The sequence below is a fragment of the Carcharodon carcharias genome, chromosome 33 (assembly GCF_017639515.1).
Source record: "Carcharodon carcharias isolate sCarCar2 chromosome 33, sCarCar2.pri, whole genome shotgun sequence".
Classification (NCBI taxonomy): domain Eukaryota; kingdom Metazoa; phylum Chordata; class Chondrichthyes; order Lamniformes; family Lamnidae; genus Carcharodon; species Carcharodon carcharias.
The window spans coordinates 14,007,686-14,032,155 of record NC_054499.1 but is presented as its reverse complement, the minus strand read 5'-3'; the positions used below and the strand labels follow the sequence as shown (position 1 = coordinate 14,032,155).

The 24,470-nt window shown below is 49.9% G+C and overlaps 1 protein-coding gene across 1 annotated transcript in view; it reads right to left on the bottom strand.

Moving 5' to 3' along the window:
• Positions 1-7,490: 7,490 nt before the first annotated feature.
• The window catches only part of plod3 (procollagen-lysine, 2-oxoglutarate 5-dioxygenase 3), a 140,388-nt gene continuing 123,408 nt past the window's right edge, over positions 7,491-24,470 (bottom strand). Inside the window, exons 13-18 of the mRNA XM_041178779.1 lie at positions 23,223-23,336; positions 18,999-19,064; positions 18,263-18,367; positions 14,586-14,732; positions 12,488-12,613; positions 7,491-8,775 (exon numbers count right to left, since the gene is read on the bottom strand). Coding sequence (XP_041034713.1) covers positions 8,620-8,775; positions 12,488-12,613; positions 14,586-14,732; positions 18,263-18,367; positions 18,999-19,064; positions 23,223-23,336 — 714 coding nt within the window. The 3' untranslated portion in view covers positions 7,491-8,619. The remainder of the gene's footprint in view (positions 8,776-12,487; positions 12,614-14,585; positions 14,733-18,262; positions 18,368-18,998; positions 19,065-23,222; positions 23,337-24,470) is intronic.

The following is a 24,470-nucleotide window of genomic DNA, read 5'->3' as shown; positions in this document are numbered from 1 at the left end:
CACTCGGCACTGCGCAGCCTTCCGGGATTGACATTGAGTTCCGCAATTCCAGGCCGTAGCCTCTGCAAACAGCAGTGGTTGGTGATGGTTCGAATGTTGCCATTCACACCTCGTCTAGTCCCATCTTTTGTCCCATTAGCGCCCCCCCCCCCTCCACCCGAGACACCGTCATCCCTCTTCTTGTTTAAACTCTCCGACCTTCCACCTAATCAGTGAACTTCCCTTTTGTTCTCCCGCTCCCTCCCCTCATGTTTCATGTACTTGCTCAAAACCTGTCACGTTCCCAACTGTTCCCAGTTCTGACGATGGGTCATCGAGCTGAAACATTAACTCGCTCTCTCTCCACAGATGCTGCCTGACCCGCTGAGCAATTTCTGCTTAAAATTGGTTTTCTAGCGTCTGCAGTACTTCGCATTTTCATTGGCGTGGTGTATTTATTGTTTTTATATCATTGCACTCTTGACATTTCTTTCATTCACAGGACGTGGCCATTGCTGGCTAGGCCAACGTTTATTGCCCATCCCTAATTGCCCCTTGAGAAGGTGGTGGTGAGCCGCCTTCTTGAGCCGCTGCAGTCCATGCGGTGTAGGTACACCCACCGTGCTGTTAGGGAGGGAGTTACAAGATTTTGACTCAGTGACAGTGAAGGAACGGCCGATATATTTCCAAGTCAGGATGGTGAGTGGCTTGGAGGGGAACTTCCAGGTAGTGGTGTTCCCACGTGTCTGCTGCCCTTGTCCTTCTAGGTGGTATTGATTGTGAGCTTGGAAGGTGCTGTTGAAGGAGCCTTGGTGAGTTCCTGGTATATACTGCTGGTACTGTGCGTTGGTGGTGGAGGGAGTGAATGTTTACGATGGTGGATGCTTTGTCCTGGATGTTCTCAACATGAGCTTCTTGAGTGTTGTGGGAGCTGCACTCATCCAGGCAAGTGGGGAGTATTCCATCACACTGCTGACCTGTGCCTTGTAGATGGTGGACAGGCTTTGGCGAGTCAGGAGGCAAGTTACTCGCCGCAGGATTCCCAGCCTCTGACCTGCTCTTGTAGCCACAGTATTTATTTGGCTAGTCCAGTTCAGTTTCTGGTCAATGGTAACCCCCAGGATGTTGATAGTGGGGGATTCAGCAATGGTAATGTCATTGAACATCAAGGGGCGATGGTTAGATTCTCTCTTGTTGGAGGTGGTCATTGCCTGACACTCATGTGGCACAAATTTCTCCCTGTCAACTATGTCCAGATTTTGAGCACCTCGATCAAATCCCCTCTCAACCTTCTCTTCAAGAAAAACACTCCCAACTGACCTACACAACTGAGTTATGAGGGAGGGAGGGAGGGAGGCTGGGAGAGGGGGAGGGAGTGGGGAAACACCTACACCCACCAGACAAAAGTAAGTCGCCTGCTGTCAACCCTGTATTCCGATCCTGAGTCCCAGACTCCAGCCGGACTGGAGGGAGCGACAGGCCTCTGACTGAGGGTGGAAGCGCTATCGCTGAGCTGAAGGCTTGCTCCGAATCCCGGGAACAAACTGCACAGTGTTTGGAGAGCAGCAGACAGCACGTGAGCAGGGACGATGGACAATACTGCAAGTACACTGTGTTGACTGAAAACCCCAGGAACGTTTTTGGGATTTGTGTGTTGTTGTGCAGGTCCGGGTCCAACGTGATTCGTTTTTCCCTCCCCACTCACCACCCCACCGCACCCCCCCCAACCTTGCGTGTGTTGTTTTTTCAAAACAAACAAAAACTCTTTGTTATCAAGGTCATTGGATCATCGTTTATTAAATTAAAGCACTTTCCTTCCCCTCCCAGTTACCTCAGTCTGGTTTTTATTAAAAAGAATCCTTGTTAACAGTGTTTGCTGGGCTTCCCTGATCTCTTGTTTTTTGGTGGGGAGTGAGGGGAGGTGGTTGGCAGCATGGATGGGGGTTGGGATTGGGGTTGGGTTGGGATTGGGGTTGGGTTGGGATTGGGGTTGGGTTTGGGGGTTTGGGGTTGGGATTGGGAGTTTGGGGTTGGAGGTTTGGGGGTTGGGGTTGTGGTTGTGCTGGTTTCCAGTTCAGGCAAGTGCTCAGTGGTATTCTGGGCCCAGCCTATTGCAGGGTGATTGAGGGTTTGGGCAAGTGGAGGCTGCATTAGTGAGACCACATCTCGAATACTGTGTGCAGTTTGGGTCTCCTTTTTTAAGGATGAAAATGTGTTGGAGGCGGTTCAGAGGAGGTTTACTAGATTGATACCTGGAATGAGTGGGTTGTCTTATGAGGGAAGGTTGGGCAGACTGGGCTTGTTTCCACTGGAGTTTAGAAGAGTGAGGGGTGATTTGATTGAAGTGTATAAGATCCTGAACGGCCTTGACAAGGTGGATGTGGAAAGGATGTTTCCTCTTGTGGGTGAGTCCAGAACTAGGAGGCACTGTTTTAAAATTAGGGGACGTCGTTTTAAGACAGAGATGAGGAGAATTTTCTTCTCTCTGATGGTTGTGCGAGTTTGGAACTCTCTGCCTCAGAAGGCGGTGGAGACGGTGGGGGGAGGGTCATTGAATATTTTAAGGCCGAGGTAGATAGATTCTTGTTAGACAAGGGAGTCGAATGTTATCAGAGGTAGATGGGAACGTGGAGCTCCAGCCATGGTATTATTGAATGGTGGTGGAGGCTTGATGGGCCGAATGGCCTACTCCTCCGATTATGTAAGTTCTTATCAAGGCTATTGGTGGGAAGGGTCAGTCAGTCCCATGGCAGTTAGGGGCTTTTAGTTAGCAAGGGAGGAGAGAAGGAAGGAGTTAGGAAGTGGCGCGTCACAGATTTCAGAATGTGGGAATGCCAAGGCGATGGTTTAATACTCTGCATCCATTACTACACTTCAAAAGGATCTTCAATTGGCTGTAAAGCACTCTGGGGCACCCTGAGGCAAAGAGAGGTGCTCACATAAATGTGTGTTCTCTGTCGCTCGGGCTGTGTCCTGTTCAAACTCACTTTGTGTCACATCGCACACACAGGGAGGATTAATCCGGGTCAGATTTGGACCTGGTTCCCTGAGGCCCATTAGCCTACATCATCCAGGCCCGGTCCAAAGCAGTAAAGACAACGCGTTTATAGAGACAGTGTCTCCCATTTAGTTCCCAACGTGCACAGCAACATCCCACACACAAGGTGCGCCACGAACGCGCGGTCAGTTTGCCTTTGCGAGTGGTCAGCATCGGCTAGGAGAGCCTCTCCCTCCGTTCTCCTTCCAGTAGCAGCCGAGGGATTGTTTACATCCACCCTAGAGAGCCGGCATCTCCGACGGTACAGCACTCCCTCAGTACTGGCCGCGTGAAGATCAACATGGATGAAAGTGGGAATCAAACCCAGGACCTTCCAGTTAAGAAGCTAAGGTTGGGGGGTGGGGTGGGGGGGGCGGTTTTGTTGCACCAAGGTGGGCCTAGGAGAGAATCAGAAAGAACAGGGGCATGGCAGCATGAATGGGCCTCTTCAGGTGGTACCGGCGCCTGCTTTCTACCTGTGCAAACCCCAGTAAAGGAACCCAGAACTGTGAAATAAAACATCCTGAAATTCTCCATCGATTCCTGTCTCCCTCCCGCGTGAATCCTCCCAAACGTCTCCGGAGATCACACAGAGGCCTTTCACAGCCTCAGGGCACCCTCGAAGTGCTTCACAGGCAGAGTAGTACTTTACTGTTTTCAAAAATGGTGCAGCCGCTGTTGCAATGTAGGAAATGCCTCGGCCAACTTGTGCACAGCAAGATCCCACAAGCGGCAGCGAGCTGATCCTAGGTTCTTGGCGACGCGGGCCGTTGGATAAATGTTAGTCGGGGGGGGTGCTTGATGGGTCGCACTCTCGCCTCAGGGTCCCGAAGGTCGTGGGTTCAAGCTCCAGTCCCGGCAGGGGGGCGGGGGCTTGAGCACATAAACCTAGGCTGACACTCCCAACGCGGGGCCCGAAGGGAGTCAAGTGGACCCGAACCAGGTAGAATCGGCCAGGCTGAGCGGTTATCATGATCCTCCCTTTTCTGGTCACAGGGCAGATGCGTCCCCTCTCTCAAGACTCCAGGAGCCCACGAGGCAACCAGGGCTGGGCCTTCTCCCCAAGGCCCAAGGGGGTTTGCAATGCAGGTTGAAGGCCTTTCATCTCATCCTCCCTCCCTCCCTCCCTCCGATGGATGCAATAAGAGTTTTTGGAAAGAATTTCGAAGGGAGGTGATTGGGGGTTGGGGGGGGGCGGGGGTGTGGGTTGAGTTCTCCAAGAGGTCCCGGCCTATCCCTCAACTAAACATCGCCAAAGGGGGAAAAAATGATCTGGTTATTATCAGATCGCAGCGTGTGTGGGATCTTGCTGTGCACAGCTAGGCTGCCACATTTCCTACGTTACACCAGTGACTACACTTCAAAAGAAAAGAAAGTACTTCACTGGCAACAAAGCCCTCTGCGGCGTCCCTGAGGTGGTGATAGGTGCTATACAAATGCAAGTCTTTCATTCAGGACAGAACATGTAGTTACAGGCACGGAGAGAATAAACAGCATATAACATCAAGAATTCTTTCCATCACATTTTTAAAAATCACATATAAAATATACAAAAAAATACACTTCTGGGCGTGTGAGACACCCTCAGTCGCCTCTGTAGCCCCCCCCCACCGCTCCCTCCAAAGAGAAGCTCACGTCTGCCTTTTCACTCAGTAGTTGTGCGTAGTGGAGGCCAGTAACCATGGTAACGCTCGAGGGAAGTGTGACCGGGGTAGGTCCTGTGGGGGCGGGGAAGGGGGCATCAATTGGGGATGTTGGGTGGGTGGGCAGCAGCTCAGTGCATTTAAGGAATCCCACCAAACCCCCCCCCACCCCGCCCTGTGTGCAAACTGACCTTCCACAAGAGGGCGGCCGAGATTGGGCCTCACTGCGTGGTGACGGCTCAGGCCTGCGAGCAGGGCGGATCCAAACTTGACGTAATCGCCCAGCTGAGCCGTTATCATGGTCTCTTCCTGGTCGCAGGGCAGGTACATCCCCCCCTCCTCTCATACTCTGCCAGCCCACGAGGCAACGGCCAACCGGGGCTGGGCCTTCTCCCGTGGGCCCCAGGCTTCCAGTCCGGGCTGAAGGCCTCATCCTCCCTTCGCTTACAGCGATCACAGGACTAGGCCCGGCCTTCCTCAGCTTGAGATCTGTTTCCAGTCCTGCACGGGCAGGTAGGCGGTGCAGCGTCCTCTCCGAGGAGGGGGGGGGCCTGGGTTTGGAACCTGTCCCTGTCAAAACTCCTCGGAAAACCGCCCCCCCCCGCAACCCAGGAGTTCCAACTCCTGCCGGCCTACAAATCCTGACACTTCCTTCGCCTGTTTGGCGCCAGGATGGGATTTGATCAAAAATGCAGGAGAGGGTAAGGGCGTGGCACGGGGGGAGGGGGGGGCGGTGGCAGTGGGAGGAGGAAGAAGGGCCGGAGGATGTGTAGCGTGTAAGGGAAAGGGAACGGTCTTCAGAAAATAAAAGGGGAAAGAAGGCTGGTAATAAATAAGATGCGGCCTAGTGCCTGGCTCAGTACACATCGTGCTTATCTCCTTCTGGCTGTTTCAAGGAGCTGACCCCCTACTTTACCACATCAAACAACATTGAAACCAGCTCCCCTACCCCACCACACACACACACACACACACACACACACACACATGCAAATCAAACATGGATTTGATCCTTAACTCCCTAGTACATGTTTAAGCTCGCAGCACTGATCAAACTTGGTGGAAATGGCTTGCGGGAATTGAAGAGCTGAGAGTGTGGAGTCAGCAAGTGTTGTTCTATTTCAAATATTCAGTCACTGGATGTGGGCGTCGCTGGCTGGGCCCAGCATTTATTGCTCGACCCTAATTGCCCCTTGGGAAGGTGGTGATGGTGAGCTGCCTTCTTGAGCCGCTGCAGTCCCTGTGGTGTAAGTACACCCACCGTGCTGTTAGGGAGGGAGTTCCAGGGATTTTGACCCAGCGACAGTGAAGGAACGGCCGATATATTTCCAAGTCAGGATGTTGAGTGGTTTGGAGAGGAACTTCCAGGTGGTGGGTGTTCCCCATGTGTCTGCTGCTCTTGTCCTTCTAGATGGTAAAGGTTGTGGATTTGGAAGGTGCTGTTGAAGGAGCCTTGGTGAATTCCTGCAGTGCACCTTGTAGATGGTACACACACTGCTGATACTGTGCATCAGGGTGGAGGGAGTGAATGTTTAAGGTGGTGGACAGGGTGCCAATCAAGCGGGGCTGCTTTCTCCTGGATGGTGCCTGCAAAGGGTAGGGCAGGGTGAAGAGAAAGGGCTTTTGGCTCATTCATCCCCCAACTCCTCTGCCCTCAGATTCCCCCATTGCCGCCCTGTCCTCTTCCCACTCCTGAGACCATTTCCCCCCCTCCCAACCACCACCCCCCTGTTCCTTGTTTTTAGATGCAGGGGCAGGGACAACGGGCCAGAAGGCTGGATCTCTGTGCTATTCTATGAAAACCACAGAGCTCGTGCCTCCAGACGGAACGTCTGTGATCCTAGATGGACAGACAAAGTCATGCCTGCTCAAAAAACTGCTGGAGAGAGTCAGGGAGAAACCAAGGAGGAGGCCATTCAGCCCATTGGAGCCCGTTCTGCCATTCAATTAGATCATGGCTGACCTGTATCTTAACCCCACCGACCAACATTAGTTCCACAGCCCTCGGTCTCCTTCCCTACCCAAAATCCATCAATCTCAGAGTTGAAATTTCCAATGGACTTCAACAGTTTTACGGGTGGTGGGGGTGCAGTTGCAGGTTTCCACGTTGCGTGAGGGAGTGCTGCCTGAGATCACCCCTGGATGTCCGGTTAAGGTTCTGCCCCCTCGTTCTGGACTCCCATTACCCCGTCCCCCCACAACACTAGAGGAAATTCTCTCTATTGACCCTGTCGACCAAACAAAATGGATAAAGGCAAAATACTGCGGACGCTGGAAATTTGAAACAAAAAATGCTGGAAAAACTCAGCAGGTCTGACAGCATCTGTGGAGAGAAAGGCAGAGCTAATGTTTCGAGTCCGTATGACTCTTCTTCAGAGCTAAAGAGCTAAACAGTTTTTTTTGCATTCGTTCATGGGATGTGGGCTCAGCCCTTGTCCAGAGGGCATTTAAGAGACATTGCTGTGGGACTGGAGTCACATGTAGGCCAGACCGGGTAAGGTTGGCAGGTTTCCTTCCCTAAAGGATACTTTTTTTTATTGGAACTTCAGATCAAGTCACCCCTCCTTTGTATTGGTCCGATTATACTCCTGTGAAGTGCCTTGAGATTTTTTAAAATTATTCGTTTATGGGATATGCAGGTTTAATGTCCATCCCTTGTTCAGAGGGGCATTTAAGAGTCAACCACATTGCTGTGGGTTTGGAGTCACATGTAGGCCAGACCGGGTAAGGACAGCAGATTCCCTTCCCTAAAGGGCATTAGTGAACCAGATGGGTTTTTACGACAATCAGCAATGGTTTCATGGTCATCATTGGGCTTTTAATTCCAGATCTTTATTGAATTAAAATTTCACCATCTGCCGTGGCGGGATTCGAACCTGGGTCCCCAGAGCGTTACCCTCCGAAGAAGAGTCATACGGACTCGAAACCTCTTTCTCTCCACAAGGTCCTGTCAGAAAAAACAAAATGGAAGCTGGTCCGCATACTACAGAGTCACTGATTGGCCGAGGGTGGCGTGGTCATGGTGATAGTGGAGCTCGGGCACATAAAGAGCTGGAGAATGAGTCAGAAAAGGAGCCTGTCATCTAAGGGGTTCAGGATGAGAGGCAATCCCATTATAGCATATATCCTTCTGAAGGGGCTCGATGGGGTGGACATGGAGAGATTGTTTCTCCAAGGCTGGAGGGTCTAGAACACTGGGGGCCACAGACTCAGGATAAGGGGGGGGGGGTCGGCCATTTAGGGCTGAGCTGAGGAGAACTCGGGGTTGGGAATCTTTGGGATTCTCTACCCCTCCACCGCCCCCCCCCCGCCAAGAGGGCTGTGGATGCTCAGTCGTTGACTATATTGAAGACTGGGATGGAGTGAATTTTGGATACTGAGGGAATTAAGGGATATGGGGAAAGTGGGGTTGAGGTAGGAGATCAGTCATGGCCGTATTGAATGGCGGGGTAGGTTCAAGGGGCCGAATGGCCTATTCCTGCTCCTGTAGTGCAAAGGATCAGATCGTTTCAACATGTGGTCACCTGTTTTTCAAAAGATGGATGCCCAGCGTCTCTGCTCGCCCGCATAATCGGTTCGACGCGATGGTTAAAAGTACCGATTGCCAATCTGCCGCTTGGCTTGTTGAGCTTGTCTACAGCGTCCAATCAGCGGAGGTGTCAGAAGGGCCTGATGGGAACCGTGGGGCAGTGGGGGGAGGGGCAACGGGCCAGGTTAGTTCCAGAGAGAGGCCCTGGTGAGGAAGGTGGTATTTCATTGGGAGCTTGAGTCTCATGCTTGGGGAGGGTCCCCATTGGCTGGTTGGTTCTAGATAGGCTGCTTTTGATTTGTCAATAAGATAATAATCACCAGTCGCATCGCGGAGTGACTCTGGAAAAGGCCTCCGGGTTAAATCCGCAGTCCCAAGTCCGGACCTTTGGGCCTCCGCCACATCCCAGTCCGATCCCCTCTCCCCCGCTGTCACGGGTCCACGAAGGAAACCATGATGTAGCGCGTCCCGCGGGTTGTCGGCAAGCCTTCGTGAAAGTGGGTTAGCCGGCCGGGGTGCATGAGCGACCATCCCTTCCGGGGGGCCTCGATCGAGCAGTTATACCTCAGAAACCTGCAGCCTCCACCCTGCAAACGAAGGCAAAAGGGTTTCAGGTATCGGCCGCGGGTTCAGGCCACAGAGAATCTGACGGAGATTTTTACAACACGGCCATCAGCCCAGGATTAATCCTTAATCTTCAACCCCCCTCTCCCCCGCCCACCCCTGACCCCGCCCCCGACCCCTCCATCCTGCCACCACCCCACCCCCCCACCCCCACCCCCGAATTACAAACTTACGCGGGGTCATTTGTGCCTGGCCATCCAATAGTAACTACCTGCCGCCAGCTTGCCATCGTCATGCACAGTGCGATCCCAGCCAATGAACTCCATCCAGGATCGCAGATCGGATTCATTTCAGAATAGAGACGGGATCGAGGGGGAGGGGTGAGGAGGGATTGAGGGAGACAGTGAAGAATGATCGAGGGCGAAGGAGAGGCAGGATTGAGGGAGACGGCGAGAGGGATCGAGGGAGAGGGCGATGAGGGGTCAAGGGAGAGGGCGATGAGGGATCGAGGGAGAGGGCGATGAGGGATCAAGGGAGAGGGCGAGGAGGAGTCGAGGGAGACGGGTCAAAGGGATCGAAGGAGTGAAGAATGATTGAGGGAGGGGGAGAGGCAGGGTCGAGGGAGGGGGCGAGGTGGGGTCGAGGGACAGAGTGAGGAGCAGTCGAGGCAGAGGGGGAGGAAGGATCGAGGGAGTGAAAAATGATCAAGGGAGGAGAGGCAGGATTGAGGGAGAGGGCTAAGAGGGGTCGAGAGGAGGTGAAGATGGGGGTGGGGAAGGGTGAGGAGGGACCAAGGGAGAAGGTGTGGAGGGATTGAGGGAGAGCGTGAGAACTGATCAAGGGAGAAAGAGAGGTAGGACTCAGGGAGACAGTTGAGGAGCGATTGAGGGAGATGGGTGAGGAGGGATCGAGGGAGATGGTGAGGTGGGATCGAGGGAGGTGGGTGAGGTGGGATCAAGGGAGACGGTGAGGAGGGATCAAGTAAGGGGTGAGGAGGAATTGAGGGAGAGAATGAGGTGGAATTGGGGGAGAGGGTGAGCATAAGACAACCATAAGACATAGGAGCAGAAGTAGGCCGTTCGGCCCATTGTATCTGCTCCGCCATTCAATGAGGTCATGGCTGATCGGAGAATTCTCAACTCCACTTTCCTGCCTTTTCCCCGTAACCCTTGATTCCCTGACTGATTAAAAACCTGCCCACCTCAGCCTTGAATAAACTTAATGACCCAGCCTCTACAGCCCTCTGCGGTAAAGAATTCCACAGATTCACTACCCTCTGAGAGAAGAAATTCCTCCTCATCTCTGTTTTAAGTGGGTGACCCCTTACTCTGAGATTATGCCCTCTGGTCCTAGACTCTCCCACAAGGGGAAACAACCTTTCAGCATCTACCCTGTCAAGCCCCCTACGGATCTTATATGTTTCAATAAGGTCGCCTCTCTCTTCTAAACTCCAATGAGTACAGGTCCAACCTACTCAACCTCTCCTCAAAAGAAAATCCCTCCATACCCGGGATCAACCTAGTGAACCTTCTCTGGACTGCCACTAATGCCAGTATATCTTTCCTTAGATAAGGGGACCAAAACTGTTCCCAGTATCTAGGTGTGGTCTAACTAGTGCCTTGTATAGTTTTTGCAAGACTTCCCTATTTTTATACACCATTCCCTTTGAAATAAAGGCCAACATTCCATTTGCCTTCCCTATTACCTGCTGAACTTGTATCCTAGCTTTTTGGGATTCATGCCTGAGGACCCCCAAATCCCTCTGTGCTGCAGCTTTCTGCAGCCTTTCTCCATTTAAACAATATTCAGCTCCTCTATTCTTCCTGTCAAAGTGCATAACCTCACATTTTCCCACATTATATTCCATCTGCCACTTTTTTGCCCATTCACTTAACCTGTCTATATCGCTCTGTAGACTCTTTATGTCACCCTCACCACTTGTCTTCCCACCTATTTTTGTGTCATTCGCAAACTTGGTGATAGTACATTCACTTCCCTCATCCAAGTCATGAATATATATTGTAAGTAATTATGGCCCCAGCACTGATCCCTGTGGCTCTCCACTAGTTACAGGTTGTCATCCTGAAAATGTCCCCCTCATCCCAACTCTCTGTCTTCTATTAGTTAGCCAATCCTCTATCCATGCTAATATACTACCCCCAACACCATGGGCTCTTATCTTATTAAGTAGCCTTATGAGCAGCACCTTATTGAATGCCTTTTGGTAATCCAAATATATTACATCTACTGGTTCCCCCTCATCCATCCTGCTTGTTACCTCCTCAAAGATTTCTAAAAAATTTGTCAGGCATGATTTACCCTTCATGAATCCTTCTTCCTCACTGGGATATATCTTTGTTGTGGGTCTTGAACTATTTTCTTAAACATCTGCCATTCAACAGCCGTCTTTTCTGCTAAGCTCCTTTCCCAGTCCACTCCAGCCAACTCTGCCCTCATTCCTTTGTAATTACCCTTATTTAAGTTTAGCACAGTTGTTTCTGACCCAAATTTCTCACTCTCAGACTGAAAGCCAAATTCTAGATATTATGGTCACTGTTTCCTAGGGGATCCTTTACTCTGAGATCATTTATTAAACCTGCCTCATTACACATTGCCAGATCCAAAATAGCCTGATTGGATCGACAACATATTGTTCTAGGAAACTGTCTCGAATACACTCTACGAATCCTTTTTCGTGGTTATCTCTGCCAATTTGATTTTTACAATTTACATGAAGATTAAAGTCACCCATGATTAATGAACTGCCTTTTTTACATGCCCTCATTATCTCCTGTTTATTCTCTGTCCTACAGTATAGCTACTGTTAGGGGGCCTATAGACTACTCCCAAAGTGTCTTCTTCCCCTTGTTATTTCTTATCTCCACCCATATGGATACTACATCTTCCAATCCAAGATCATTTCTTGCTACCGTATTTATTCCATCTGGTACTAACAAAGTTACCCCACCAGCCTTTCCTTCCTGCCAGTCCTTTCAAAGAGTCACATACTCCTGAATATTTAGTTCCCAGCTTTGATATCCTTGTAACCATGTCTCCATAATGGCTACAAGACCATATCCATTAACCTCTATTTGTGCCGTTAATTCATTTATTTTGTTCCAAATACTATGTGCATTCAAGTAAACAGCCATTAATTTTGCCTTTTCACCATTTTTTCCCCCTTTGACCGTATTTGCTGCTGTTTTTAATGTTTGTACACTCCGTCCCTTCCTGTCACACTCTGGGTATCATTACTAAATAGCTGCTCTGCAATGCTACCATTTCCTTTTGCTTTGTAAGCCTACCTCACCTTCTCCCTTGCTCCACATCCTCTCCCTCAATCCCACCTCACCCTTTCCCTCGATCCTTCCTCACCATTTCCCTCGATCCGCCTCATCTTACCCATCGATCACTTCACACCTGCTCCCTCAATCCCTCCACACACTCTCCAGCAATCCCACCTCACCCTCTCCCTCGACCGCATCTCGTCCTCTCCTTCAATCCCTCGGCACCCTCTCCCTCAATCCCTTGGCACCCTCTCCCTCAATCCCTTGGCACCCTCTCCCTCTATCTCACCTCATCCTCTCTATCAACCCCACCTCACCCTCTCTTGATCCCACCTCATCTCTCATGTGGAGAGATCAAGGGAGAGGGTGCAGAGGCATCGAGAGGAGGCCTCTTCCTCCATTGGGCAACCAGCCCCTCCCGATCCCAGAGGCAGCAGCAGCCACCTACCTCATAATCGACCCCTTTGGTATTGAGGGCAATGTTAATGGTGAAGGTCGAAGAGTCGTGGTGAGGACGGAGGGAAGGCTGCTCGTCCGGACGGTACCGAACCATAAAGTTCATCACGGCCTCGGCCTATTGGAAAGATCCGGAAGTGAGACCCAGGGAAATACAAGAATGAGTGTGATCACAGGTCTGTCTCCACCCCAGGCCCGCTAACAACCACAGCTCCCCTGAAGGTACCTCGTAGACTGTACTACGAGATGACAGTCCAGTGACTAACAAGTCAAGTCAAGGAGCATTTGCAGGATATGAAACCATGAGTGCCAATCCTAGCTCAGGCTGTCAGGGCCTTGGTGTCAAGCTTCCCTCAATGACAGTAGCAAACACAGCAATGGCCAGGAAAATTCATTGCCAACATTGAATCGATGGGCTGAAAGGCTTCCCTCTGTGCTCTTTGTCTGTTTCTGGTGGGGGGTTGGTGGGGGAGGGTGGTGGTGGGGGGAACCACTGTCAATTTAGACATTGCTGGAGCTGAAAATAGGTTTTATTCTTCTGCTCATCAAGTTAAGGAATCTTAGGGCTAGGGAATTCAGTGACCCACTGTCCCCATCAAACACTCCCAGGGCAGGTACAGCACGGGGTTAGATACAGAGTAAAGCTCCCTCTACACTGTCCCCATCAAACACTCCCAGGACAGGTACAGCACGGGGTTAGATACAGAGTAAAGCTCTCTCTACACTGTCCCCATCAAACACTCCCAGGACAGGTACAGCACGGGGTTAGATACAGAGTAAAGCTCCCTCTACACTGTCCCCATCAAACACTCCCAGGACAGGTACAGCACGGGGTTAGATACAGAGTAAAGCTCTCTCTACACTGTCCCCATCAAACACTCCCAGGACAGGTACAGCACGGGGTTAGATACAGAGTAAAGCTCCCTCTACACTGTCCCCATCAAACACTCCCAAGGCAGGTACCGCACAGGGTTAGATACAGAGTAAAGCTCCCTCTACACCGTCCCCATCAAACACTCCCAGGACAGGTACAGCACGGGGTTAGATACAGAGTAAAGCTCCCTCTACACTGTCCCCATCAAACACTCCCAAGGCAGGTACAGCACGGGGTTAGATACAGAGTAAAGCTCCCTCTACACCGTCCCCATCAAACACTCCCAGGGCAGGTACAGCACGGGGTTAGATACAGAGTAAAGCTCCTTCTACACCGTCCCCATCAAACACTCCCAGGACAGGTACAGCACGGGGTTAGATACAGAGTAAAGCTCCCTCTACACTGTCCCCATTAAACACTCCCAGGACAGGTACAGCACGGGGTTAGATACAGAGTAAAGCTCCCTCTACACTGTCCCCATTAAACACTCCCAGGACAGGTACAGCACGGGGTTAGATACAGAGTAAAGCTCCCTCTACACTGTCCCCATTAAACACTCCCAGGACAGGTAGAGAACGGAGTTAGATACAGAGTAAAGCTCCCTCTACACTGTCCCCATCAAACACTCCCAGGGCAGGTACAGCCCTTCCTCCCTGCCGATTTACACTATACCTCTTGCACTCCCCCATCCCAGCCCTCTTTGTTTGAGTATTTACCGTACAGGAAGAGGCCATTCAGCCCACCTCATCTGTGTTGGCTCTCAGTAGGTCTGGCAGGGAGAGTTAAAGCAGAGTTAACGCTTCAGCCCGTTGACCCTCAGAACCTTTAACAACCTGCAACGCTAACCCTCTCTCCAGGGGCTGCCAGACCTGCTGACCACTTCCAGCACTTTCTGTTCTTTTTCATTACAGTCCGTGCTGGTCTTTCTGCTCCACACCCCCCTCTTCATCTCGCCCCATCCCCATATCCCTCTACTCCTTTCTCCCTCATGTGTCCATCCAGCTTCCCCTTACAACGTATCTACACTATTCAGCTCAGACACTCCCTGTGGGAGCGAGTTCCACATTCCCACCACTCTCTGAGTGGAGATGCTCCTCCCGAGTTCCTGAGTGGATTTATTAGTGACTGTCTTATTGGTCCTAGGACTGGAGACAAGTCTCTGCCCCTCCCCTCCCCTCTCCTTCACTCACTCCACATCCCCCACCGGCCTGCCTACCTTGGTGTAATACCCGGGATATAATTTTTCTGTCACAGGGGCGATAAATTTCCTGAGGAATTTCAGCCACTCCCTCTCGAAGCCAACCTGCTTCATGTGGACGTCGACCGTCGGGACATTCTCGTAGCCTCCGGTAAGCCGAGCATCCTGGGAAAACAGTAACCACGGCAACGCAATTACTGGAAGCAAGGCAGTCTCGCATTCACATAGCGCCTTCCTGACCTCAGGATGTCCCAAGGTGCTTTCATGCCCACGAAGCCAATTGGCGCACAGCAAGCTCCCACAAACAGCAATGCGTTGCTGAAGAAAGGCATTTTGCCGAAGCTTTTCGTCTTGCACTCATCAGGACAATCACAAGGATGCCAACGTCAGGGGGAGCAACAACTTTATACTGTGTGAGAAGAGAGTGCTGACTGGTTGGCAAGTGGACTCGGGCATTGCCAACCAATCAGCACTCTCTTCTCATACAGTATAAAGTTGTTGTTCTCCCTGACATTGGTATCCTTGTGATTGTCCTGATGGGTGCAAGACAAAAAGCTTCGATAAAGTGTCTTTATTCAGCAATACTCAAGTTTTGAACTACCCAATGACTATTTGTAAACAGAGATGTGACAATGACCCAGCTGGATAATCTATTTTATCGATGTTGGTTGAGGGATAAAAGCCCCAGAACAGTGGGGCATTCTGCCCCTGCATCAAGCGTCGTGGGGTCTTCTGTGTCCACTTGAGGGGACCTCGGTTTAACGTCTCATCGGAAAGGTGGCACCTCTGGCAGTGCAGCACCCCCTCAGTACTGCAATCGGAGCGTCAGCCTGGTTTTTGTGCTCAAGCCTCCGGAGTGGGACTCGAGCCCACAACCTTCTCCCTCCAAGGAGAGAGAGGGACAGCCACTGGGCCACAGCTGACCGCTCCATCGTAGCAAGGAACAAAGAGAAAACTGATGTCATGATAGGGAGCAAGGTGATCGAAGACAGCAAAGGAAGGAAGTGTTCAAAGCCATCCCATAATGCACCACCTGTGACACGGTTAAGATGTCCTTTACTATTCTCGGGACATGGGCATCGCTGGTTGGGCCAACATTTATTGCCCAACCCTAATTGCGCTTGAGAATGCAGTGGTGAGCTGCCTTCTTGGCATGATTGTCGCAAGAGGATATATTGGGCTGACTAGGCCTGTATTCACTGGAATTGAGAAGCATGAGAGGGGATCTCATTGAAAGGTATAAAATTCTGACAGGGCTGGACAGACTGGATGCAGGGATGATGGGCTGGTGGTGGGGGGGGGGGGGGGGGGGGGGGGGGTGGGGGGGGTGCGCGGTTCTAGAACAAGGGGTCACAGTCTCAGGATACGGGGTCAGCCATTCAGGACTGAGATGAGGAGAAACCTCTTCATTCAGAGGGTGGTGAACCTGTGGAACTCTCTACCACAGAGGCTGTGAAGGCCAAGTCCCTGAATATATTTAAGAAAGAAGTAGATAGATTTCTAGACTCTAAAGGTTTCAAGGGTTATGGGCAGAGATCAGCCATGATCATATTGAATGGCGGAGCAGGCTCGAAGGGCCAAATGACCTACTCCTGCTTCTACTTTTCTATGTTTCCAACTGATGCAGTTACACCCACAGTGCTGTTAGGGCGGGAGTTCCAAGAATTTGACCCAGTGACAGTGAAGGAACGGCAATATATTTTCAAGTCAGGATGGTGCGTAGCTTGGTGGGGAACTTCCAGGTGGTGGTGTTCCCATCTATCTGCTGCCCTTGTCCTTCTAGATGGTAGTGGTCATGGGTTTGGAAGGTGCTGTCGAAGGAGCCTTGGTGAGATGTTGCAATGCAATTTGTATATGTTACACACTTCTGCCATTTCTGGAGGGACTAAATGTTTAAGGTGGTGGATGGGGTGCCAATCAAGCCGGGCTGCTTTGTCCTGGATGGTACTAGTGCACCAGTGTCATGAAGATATTAATGTATATAATGTTATTGGAAATTATTTTAAATTGGACTTGTATTAGGTGTCTGCGTGTGTCTTAACTGGATTATAGCCAGCTGGTCTGGGTGCTTTGATGTATAGCAGTTTTGAGATGTAAAACAGTGAGGTAAAGAGGGGACATTTACATTTTGTTCAATAAGCCATTCAAAGGCTGGGGGTGAAATCTTGCATCTAGCTAGGAGACACCAAGCAATACGTTTCTATTACTAATAAAATTGGCACTATGAAAAGTGTTTTATTGTTGGAAGAGGTGGAGTTCAAAGGGCCTGGTGACACAATGAGAGTTTACATTCAAAGGGAAAGTTAGGTATAACCTGAGAAGAGTTTGAGTGTGTAGGTCAGAGGCATGGAAGGACTAAGCCTGTAAGCCTACAACTGTCTGCAAAGGAACAAATTGAAAGGAGCCTAATTTTGAATTCGTAAGATAAAATGTGCTTTGCCTGGTGTCTGTTTAAAGTCTATGGGTTATTGATGCCTTGGGCAAGATTTTAGGAGTGATTAATTTGGGAATTTGTTTAATAGTTATTATGATAGTAATTTGTAGATGTATTTGTGTTTAATACCTTGTAAAATTAATAAATGTTTAATTTAATTTATATTAAAAATCCCTGGTGGTTTCATTTCTGAATTTTGAGCTGCCTCTCAAACATACCAATTGAAAATATAGGTGATGACAGTTGTTTAAAGTTTCCCTCTGGGATTTTAAATAACTCAGCCTTTACCAACAGCTGTGTCACAACAACCAGCTGTGAACAAATGCTGTTTGTGCCCCAACCTCTGAGAGCCAGAGAATCCAGTGGTTGTTAAGCAAACACAGGTTGAGGCCACTCAGAGCGCAATTATTGTTTGGCACTCAGAATGAAATGGGATTGTGACGTGACATGATGTGATGAGAATCATGAGTGTCGCCCACAGCCTACCGTGGTCATAAGGCAATATCACAGAAGTGACTCCCAGTGAGTCTTTTCAGCCCCCAAAGCTGAAGGCTCACGTGGGTGAACAGCAACCAGCGGAGCTCATTGACCAGCTGAAGCAGAGCCAGTCAACTCGAGCTCCCTTCAGCCAAGACCTTACTTCATCATGTGGCCTCCCAACAGTTCCATCTTAGTAGCAGATTGATTAACAGAGAGGGGATTGTGTGTAAAGAGGCCCAAATTGGCAGGTTTTAGCAACAAAATCTCTAGGCCTCACTAATTTTAACGAAAGAGCAGATGCAAGTGTTCCAACGCTTTGTACACTCACCTACTTCGTCACTAAAATTAACATCAAAGAATTAACCTGATCTGATCTCATTACATCCCTAACAGAAATGGCCCTAGTGAATTGGTCTAATTTGAGCTTTGATCACAGAAACAAGAATGGCTCTAGTGGATTGGTCTAGCATGACCCTGTTGCCTTAGAAACAAGAGTAGGCCTAATCAATTGGTCTAATTTGACCATGTTGCCTTAGAAACAAGAATGGGCCTAGTGGATTGGACTAGTGTGACCCTGTAGCCTTAGAAACAAGAATAGGCTGAGTGGATTGGACTAATATGACCTCATTGCCTTAGAAACAAGAATGGACCTAGTGGATTGGACTAGTGTGACCCTGTAGCCTTAGAAACAAGAATGGGCCTAATGGATTGGACTGGAATGACCCCGTTGTCTTAGAAACAAGAATGGGCCTAGTGAAAGCATCTAATCTGACCTTCTTACCTCGTGTTTTCCTCCAGACCACTGGCCATAATGCTCAATTTCCTCTATCAACTCATCACAGGCTTGCTCAGTGAGAATAGGGAACCAGTAGACATCAGGACAAGGCTGAGACAGAGCAAACAATAATCAATCAGTTAATCGCAAAACTATCTTCTCACTGCAAGCATTACAGTAACAAAAAAAACCATCAATGCAACCAAGTTTAAGTGGGCATCAAATGAAAACAATAAAAGCAAAATACTGTGGATGCTGGAAACCCGAAATAAAAACAGAAGGTGCTGGACATTGAAAGTTAGTGGCCAGAATTGCATTGTCCAGTTGGACAAAGCAAAGTCCTAAAGCCAAATGTCCAGGATGATTTGTTACAGGCGGCCATGATATCGGAGAACGGGAGTGGTGATGTGAAAACACTGTACCAACAGATGGCATCAAACAAACAGGACATTAGCAACCCGAGCCCAGCAGCCAGCCGGGACTGAGGGAGAAGGGACATTAGGAACAGGAGGAGACCATTCAGCCCCTCATACCATCTCGGTCACCATTCAATTATATCATGACATGAGGGGGAGGGGGGTTGGGGCTCAGTGGAGACCAAGCGAAGGCCAGAGAGAAATCTAAAACTCAGAGGCAAAGGGATTTCCCAGACCTGAGTGGGAAAGGTCAGCATTTCCACAATTCCCGGAAACTTAAACGTTCAGATTCTGGGGAGAAGGAATGTTGAACTTTCAGTACAAACCTGTTGCACAAGATTCTCACTGAAGATTCTGGAATAATTCTCATGGATGTATTTCTCTTTCCAATCCTGTTCAAGAAACATTCATGTCCAGAAAAGTAAAAAACCATTGTTAAGAATTTAATTCAAGAGATGCCAAACCAACGCCCCCCAACCAGAGTACATTAAACTCATCCCACTGCCCCCCACAACCAGAGTACATTAAACTAATCCCACTGCCCCCCACAACCAGCGTACATTAAACTAATCCCGCTGCCCCCAACCAACCAGAGTACATTAAACTCATCCCACTGCCCCCCACAACCAGAGTACATTAAACTAATCCCACTGCCCCCCACAACCAGAGCACATTAAACTCATCCCACTGCCTCCCCCAACCAAAGCACATTAAACTAATCCACTGCCCCCCACAACCAGAGTACATTAAACTAATCCCACTGCCCCCCACAACCAGAGTACAGTAAACTAATCCCACTGCCCCCCACAACCAGAGTACAGTAAACTAATCCCACTGCCCCCCCAACCAGAGTACATTAAACTAATCCCACTGCCCCAACCAGAGTACACGAAACTCATCCCACTGCCCCCCAACCAGAGTACATTAAACCCATCCCACTGCCCCCACCACCAGAGTACATTAAACTAATCCCACTGCCTCCCCCAACCAGAGTACATTAAAGTCATCCCACTGCCCCCACCACCAGAGTACATTAAACTAATCCCACTGCCTCCCCCAATCAGAGTACATTAAACTAATCCCACTGCCCCCCAACCAGAGTACATTAAACTCATCCCACTGCCCCCCCCAACCAGAGTACACTAAACTCATCCCACTGCCCCCCCCAACCAGAGTACACTAAACTCATCCCACTGCCCCCCCAACCAGAGTACATTAAACTAAACCCACTGCCCCCCCAACCAGAGTACATTAAACAATCCCAAACTAATCCCACTGCCCCACTCTCTCCCCATAGCCCTGTATCAATCCCAAACTAATCCCACTGCCCCATCCTCTCCCCATAGCTCTGTATCAATCCCAAACTAATCCCACTGCCCCATTCTCTCTCCATAGCCCTGTATCAATCCCAAACTAATCCCACTGCCCCACTCTCTCCCCATAGCCCTGTATCAATCCTAAACTAATTCCACTGCCCCACTCTCTCCCCATAGCCCTGTATCAATCCCAAACTAATCCCACTGCCCCACTCTCTCCCCATAGCCCTGTATCAATCCTAAACTAATCCCACTGCCCCACTCTCTCCCCATAGCCCTGTATCAATCCTAAACTAATCCCACTGCCCCACTCTCTCCCCATAGCCCTGTATCAATCCCAAACTAATCCCACTGCCCCATCCTCTCCCCATAGCCCTGTATCAATCCCAAACTAATCCCACTGCCCCACTCTCTCCCCATAGCCCTGTATCAATCCCAAACTAATCCCACTGCCCCACTCTCTCCCCATAGCCCTGTATCAATCCCAAACTAATCCCACTGCCCCACTCTCTCCCCATAGCCCTGTATCAATCCTAAACTAATTCCACTGCCCCACTCTCTCCCCATAGCCCTGTATCAATCCTAAACTAATTCCACTGCCCCATTCTCTCCCCATAGCCCTGTATCAATCCCAAACTAATTCCACTGCCCCACTCTCTCCCCATAGCCCTGTATCAATCCTAAACTAATTCCACTGCCCCATTCTCTCCCCATAGCCCTGTATCAATCCCAAACTAATCCCACTGCCCCACTCTCTCCCCATAGCCCTGTATCAATCCCAAACTAATCCCACTGCCCCACTCTCTCCCCATAGCCCTGTATCAATCCCAAACTAATCCCACTGCCCCACTCTCTCCCCATAGCCCTGTATCAATCCCAAACTAATCCCACTGCCCCACTCTCTCCCCATAGCCCTGTATCAATCCCAAACTAATCCCACTGCCCCACTCTCTCCCCATAGCCCTGTATCAATCCCAACTAATTCCACTGCCCCACTGTCTCCCCATAGCCCTGTATCAATCCCAAACTAATCCCACTGCCCCATTCTCTCCCCATAGCCCTGTATCAATCCCAAACTAATTCCACTGCCCCACTCTCTCCCCATAGCCCTGTATCAATCCCAAACTAATCCCACTGCCCCACTCTCTCCCCATAGCCCTGTATCAATCCTAAAGTAATTCCACTGCCCCACTCTCTCCCCATAGCCGTGAATCACAAAGTTCAGTTTGCAGGTACAGCAGATAATTAGGAAAGCTAATCGAATGTTATCATTTATTGTGAGTGGAATTGATTATAAAGGTAGGGAGGTTATGCTTCAGTTGTATAGGGCATTGGTGAGACCACATCTGGAGTATTGTGTACAGTCCTGGTCTCCTTATTTAAAGAGAGGTGTAAATGTGTTAGAAGCAGTTCAGGGAAGGGTTACCAGACCAACACCAGGAATGGGCGGGTTGTTTTATGAGGACAGGCTGGACAGGCTGGGCTTGTATCCACTGGAGTTTAGCAGAGTAAGAAGTGACTTAATTGAAATCTTTAAGATCCTGAGGGATCTTGACAGGGTGGATGTGGAGAGGATGTTTCCTCTTGTGGGAGAATCTAGAACTAGGGGTTACTGTTTAAAAATAAGAGGTCACCCATTTAAGACAGAGATGAGCTCGTGAATCTTTGGAACTCTCTTCCTCGAAAGGCGGTGGAAGCAGAGTCTTTGAATATTTTACGGCACAGCTAGACAGATTCTTGATTAACAAGAGGGTGAAAGATTATCGGGGGCGGACAGGAATATGGGGTTGAGGTTATATTCAGATCAGCCATGATCTTATTAAATGGCTGAGCTGCTCGAGGGGCTGAGTGGCCTACTCCTGCTCCTAATTTATATGTTTGTATGAGAGAGAGAGAAAGACATAGAGAGAGAGAGAGAGAGAGAGGGGGGGATGTGAGCGAGAGAGAAGTTTGAGAGGGAGAGAGGTGTGAGGGGGACAGAGAGGGTGTGAGCGAGTGAGAGATGCGAGAGGGAGAGAGAGAGAGAGATGTGAGGGAGAGAGAGAGGTGTTGGGGGAGAGATGTTTGAGGGAGAGAGAGATGTGAGGGGGAGAGAGAGGTGTGAAGGAGAGAAAGAGTTGTGAAGGATAGAAAGGTGAGGGAGAGAAAGAGAGATGTGCAAGAAAGAAAGAGTGTATGAGAGAGAGATGTTTGAGGGAGTGAGAGGGGTGCGAGTGTGTGTGAGAGAGAGAGAGAGAGCGAGAGAGTGTGGTGATGAAGACAGAGAGAGTGTGAGGGAGAGAGATATTAGAGGGAGAGAGCAGTGTGTGTGTGAGAGAAGGTGTGAGGGAGAGAGAGAGAGAATAAGGGACAGAGAGAAGGGTAAGGGACAGTGAGGAGTGTGAGGGAGACGAAGAGGAGTGAGGGAGAGGTAAGAGGAGGAGGGAGGTGTGAGGGAGAGAGAGCTGTGAGGGAGGGAGAGAGGTGTGAGAGAGGGAGAGAGGTGTGAGGGAGAGAGAGAGGTGTTGGGGGAGAGATGTTTGAGGGAGAGAGAGATGTGAGGGGGAGAGAGAGGTGTGAAGGAGAGAAAGAGTTGTGAAGGATAGAAAGGTGAGGGGGAGAAAGAGAGATGTGCAAGAAAGAAAGTGTATGAGAGAGAGATGTTTGAGGGAGTGAGAGGGGTTTGAGTGTGTGCGAGAGAGAGAGAGAGCGAGAGAGTGTGGTGACGAAGACAGAGAGAGTGCGAGGGAGAGAGATGTTAGAGGGAGAGAGCAGTGTGTGTGTGAGAGAAGGTGTGAGGGAGAGAGAGAGAGAGAGAATAAGGGACAGGGAGAGGGGTGAGGGACAGTGAGAAGTATGAGGGAGAGGTAAGAGGAGGAGAGAGGTGTGAGGGAGGGAGAGAGGTGTGAGAGAGGGAGAGAGGTATGAGAGAGGGAGAGAGGTGTGAGAGAGGGAGAGAGGTGTGAGAGAGGGAGAGAGGTGTGAGAGAGGGAGAGAGATGTGAGGGAGAGAGAGAGGTGTGTGTGAGAGACAGAGTGTGAGGTGTGAAGAGGTGTGAGGGGGTGAGGTCTGCGGGAGAGCGAGAGGTGTGAGAGCAAGAGAAGTGTGAGGGAGAGGGGGAGGTGTGAAGGAGAGAGAGAAGTTGGAGAGAGAGGGTTGAGGGAGAGAGGGCTGTGAGGGACGGTGTGAGGGAGAGCGAGAGGACGAGGAGGAGGTGGGAGGGAGGAGAAAGCTAGTGGCTGTGGCTGTACTCACCTCTGAGTTGGTGAAGATTTGCCACAGGTCGTTGTGCAGGTGGCTGGTGTTGTAGTTGGACAGCGACATTAGGTGACCAAAGTCGTCGAGATTGGTCACAAACATGAAGATTCCCTGAAACCCAGGCAGAGAAACATTGTCAGTGAAAGGCAATCGCTGAGCCAGTGAGAAAACAGACCAACAACCAGTCCCCAACCACCAGTCAGACCAGCTTCACTGGGAACAGGCTCCTGGTGCCACACACACAATTGCATATACACACACTCTCACATACACACACCCTCTCACACATATACACACACTCTCACATACACACACTCCCTCTCACACATATACACACACTCTCACATACACACACTCCCTCTCACACATATACACACACTCTCACATACACACACACTCCCTCTCACACATATACACATACTCTCACATACACACACTCCCTCTCACACATATACACACACTCTCACATACACACACTCCCTCTCACACATATACACACACTCTCACATACACACACTCCCTCTCACACATATACACACACTCTCACATACACACACTCCCTCTCACACATATACACACACTCACATACACACACACTCCCTCTCACACATATACACACACTCTCACATACACACACACTCTCTCTCACACACATACACACTCTCACATACACACACTCCCTCTCACACATATACACACACTCACATACACACACACTCCCTCTCACACATATACACACACTCTCATACACACACACTCCCTCTCACACATATACACACACTCACATACACACACACTCCCTCTCACACATATACACACACTCTCATACACACACACTCCCTCTCACACATATACACACACTCTCATACACACACACTCCCTCTCACACATATACACACACTCACATACACACACACTCCCTCTCACACATATACACACACTCTCATACACACACACTCCCTCTCACACATATACACACACTCTCATACACACACACTCCCTCTCACACATATACACACACTCACATACACACACACTCCCTCTCACACATATACACACACTCACATACACACACACTCCCTCTCACACATATACACACACTCTCATACACACACACTCCCTCTCACACATATACACACTCTCACATACACACACTCCCTCTCACACATATACACACACTCTCATACACACACACTCCCTCTCACACATATACACACACTCTCATATACACACACTCCCTCTCAC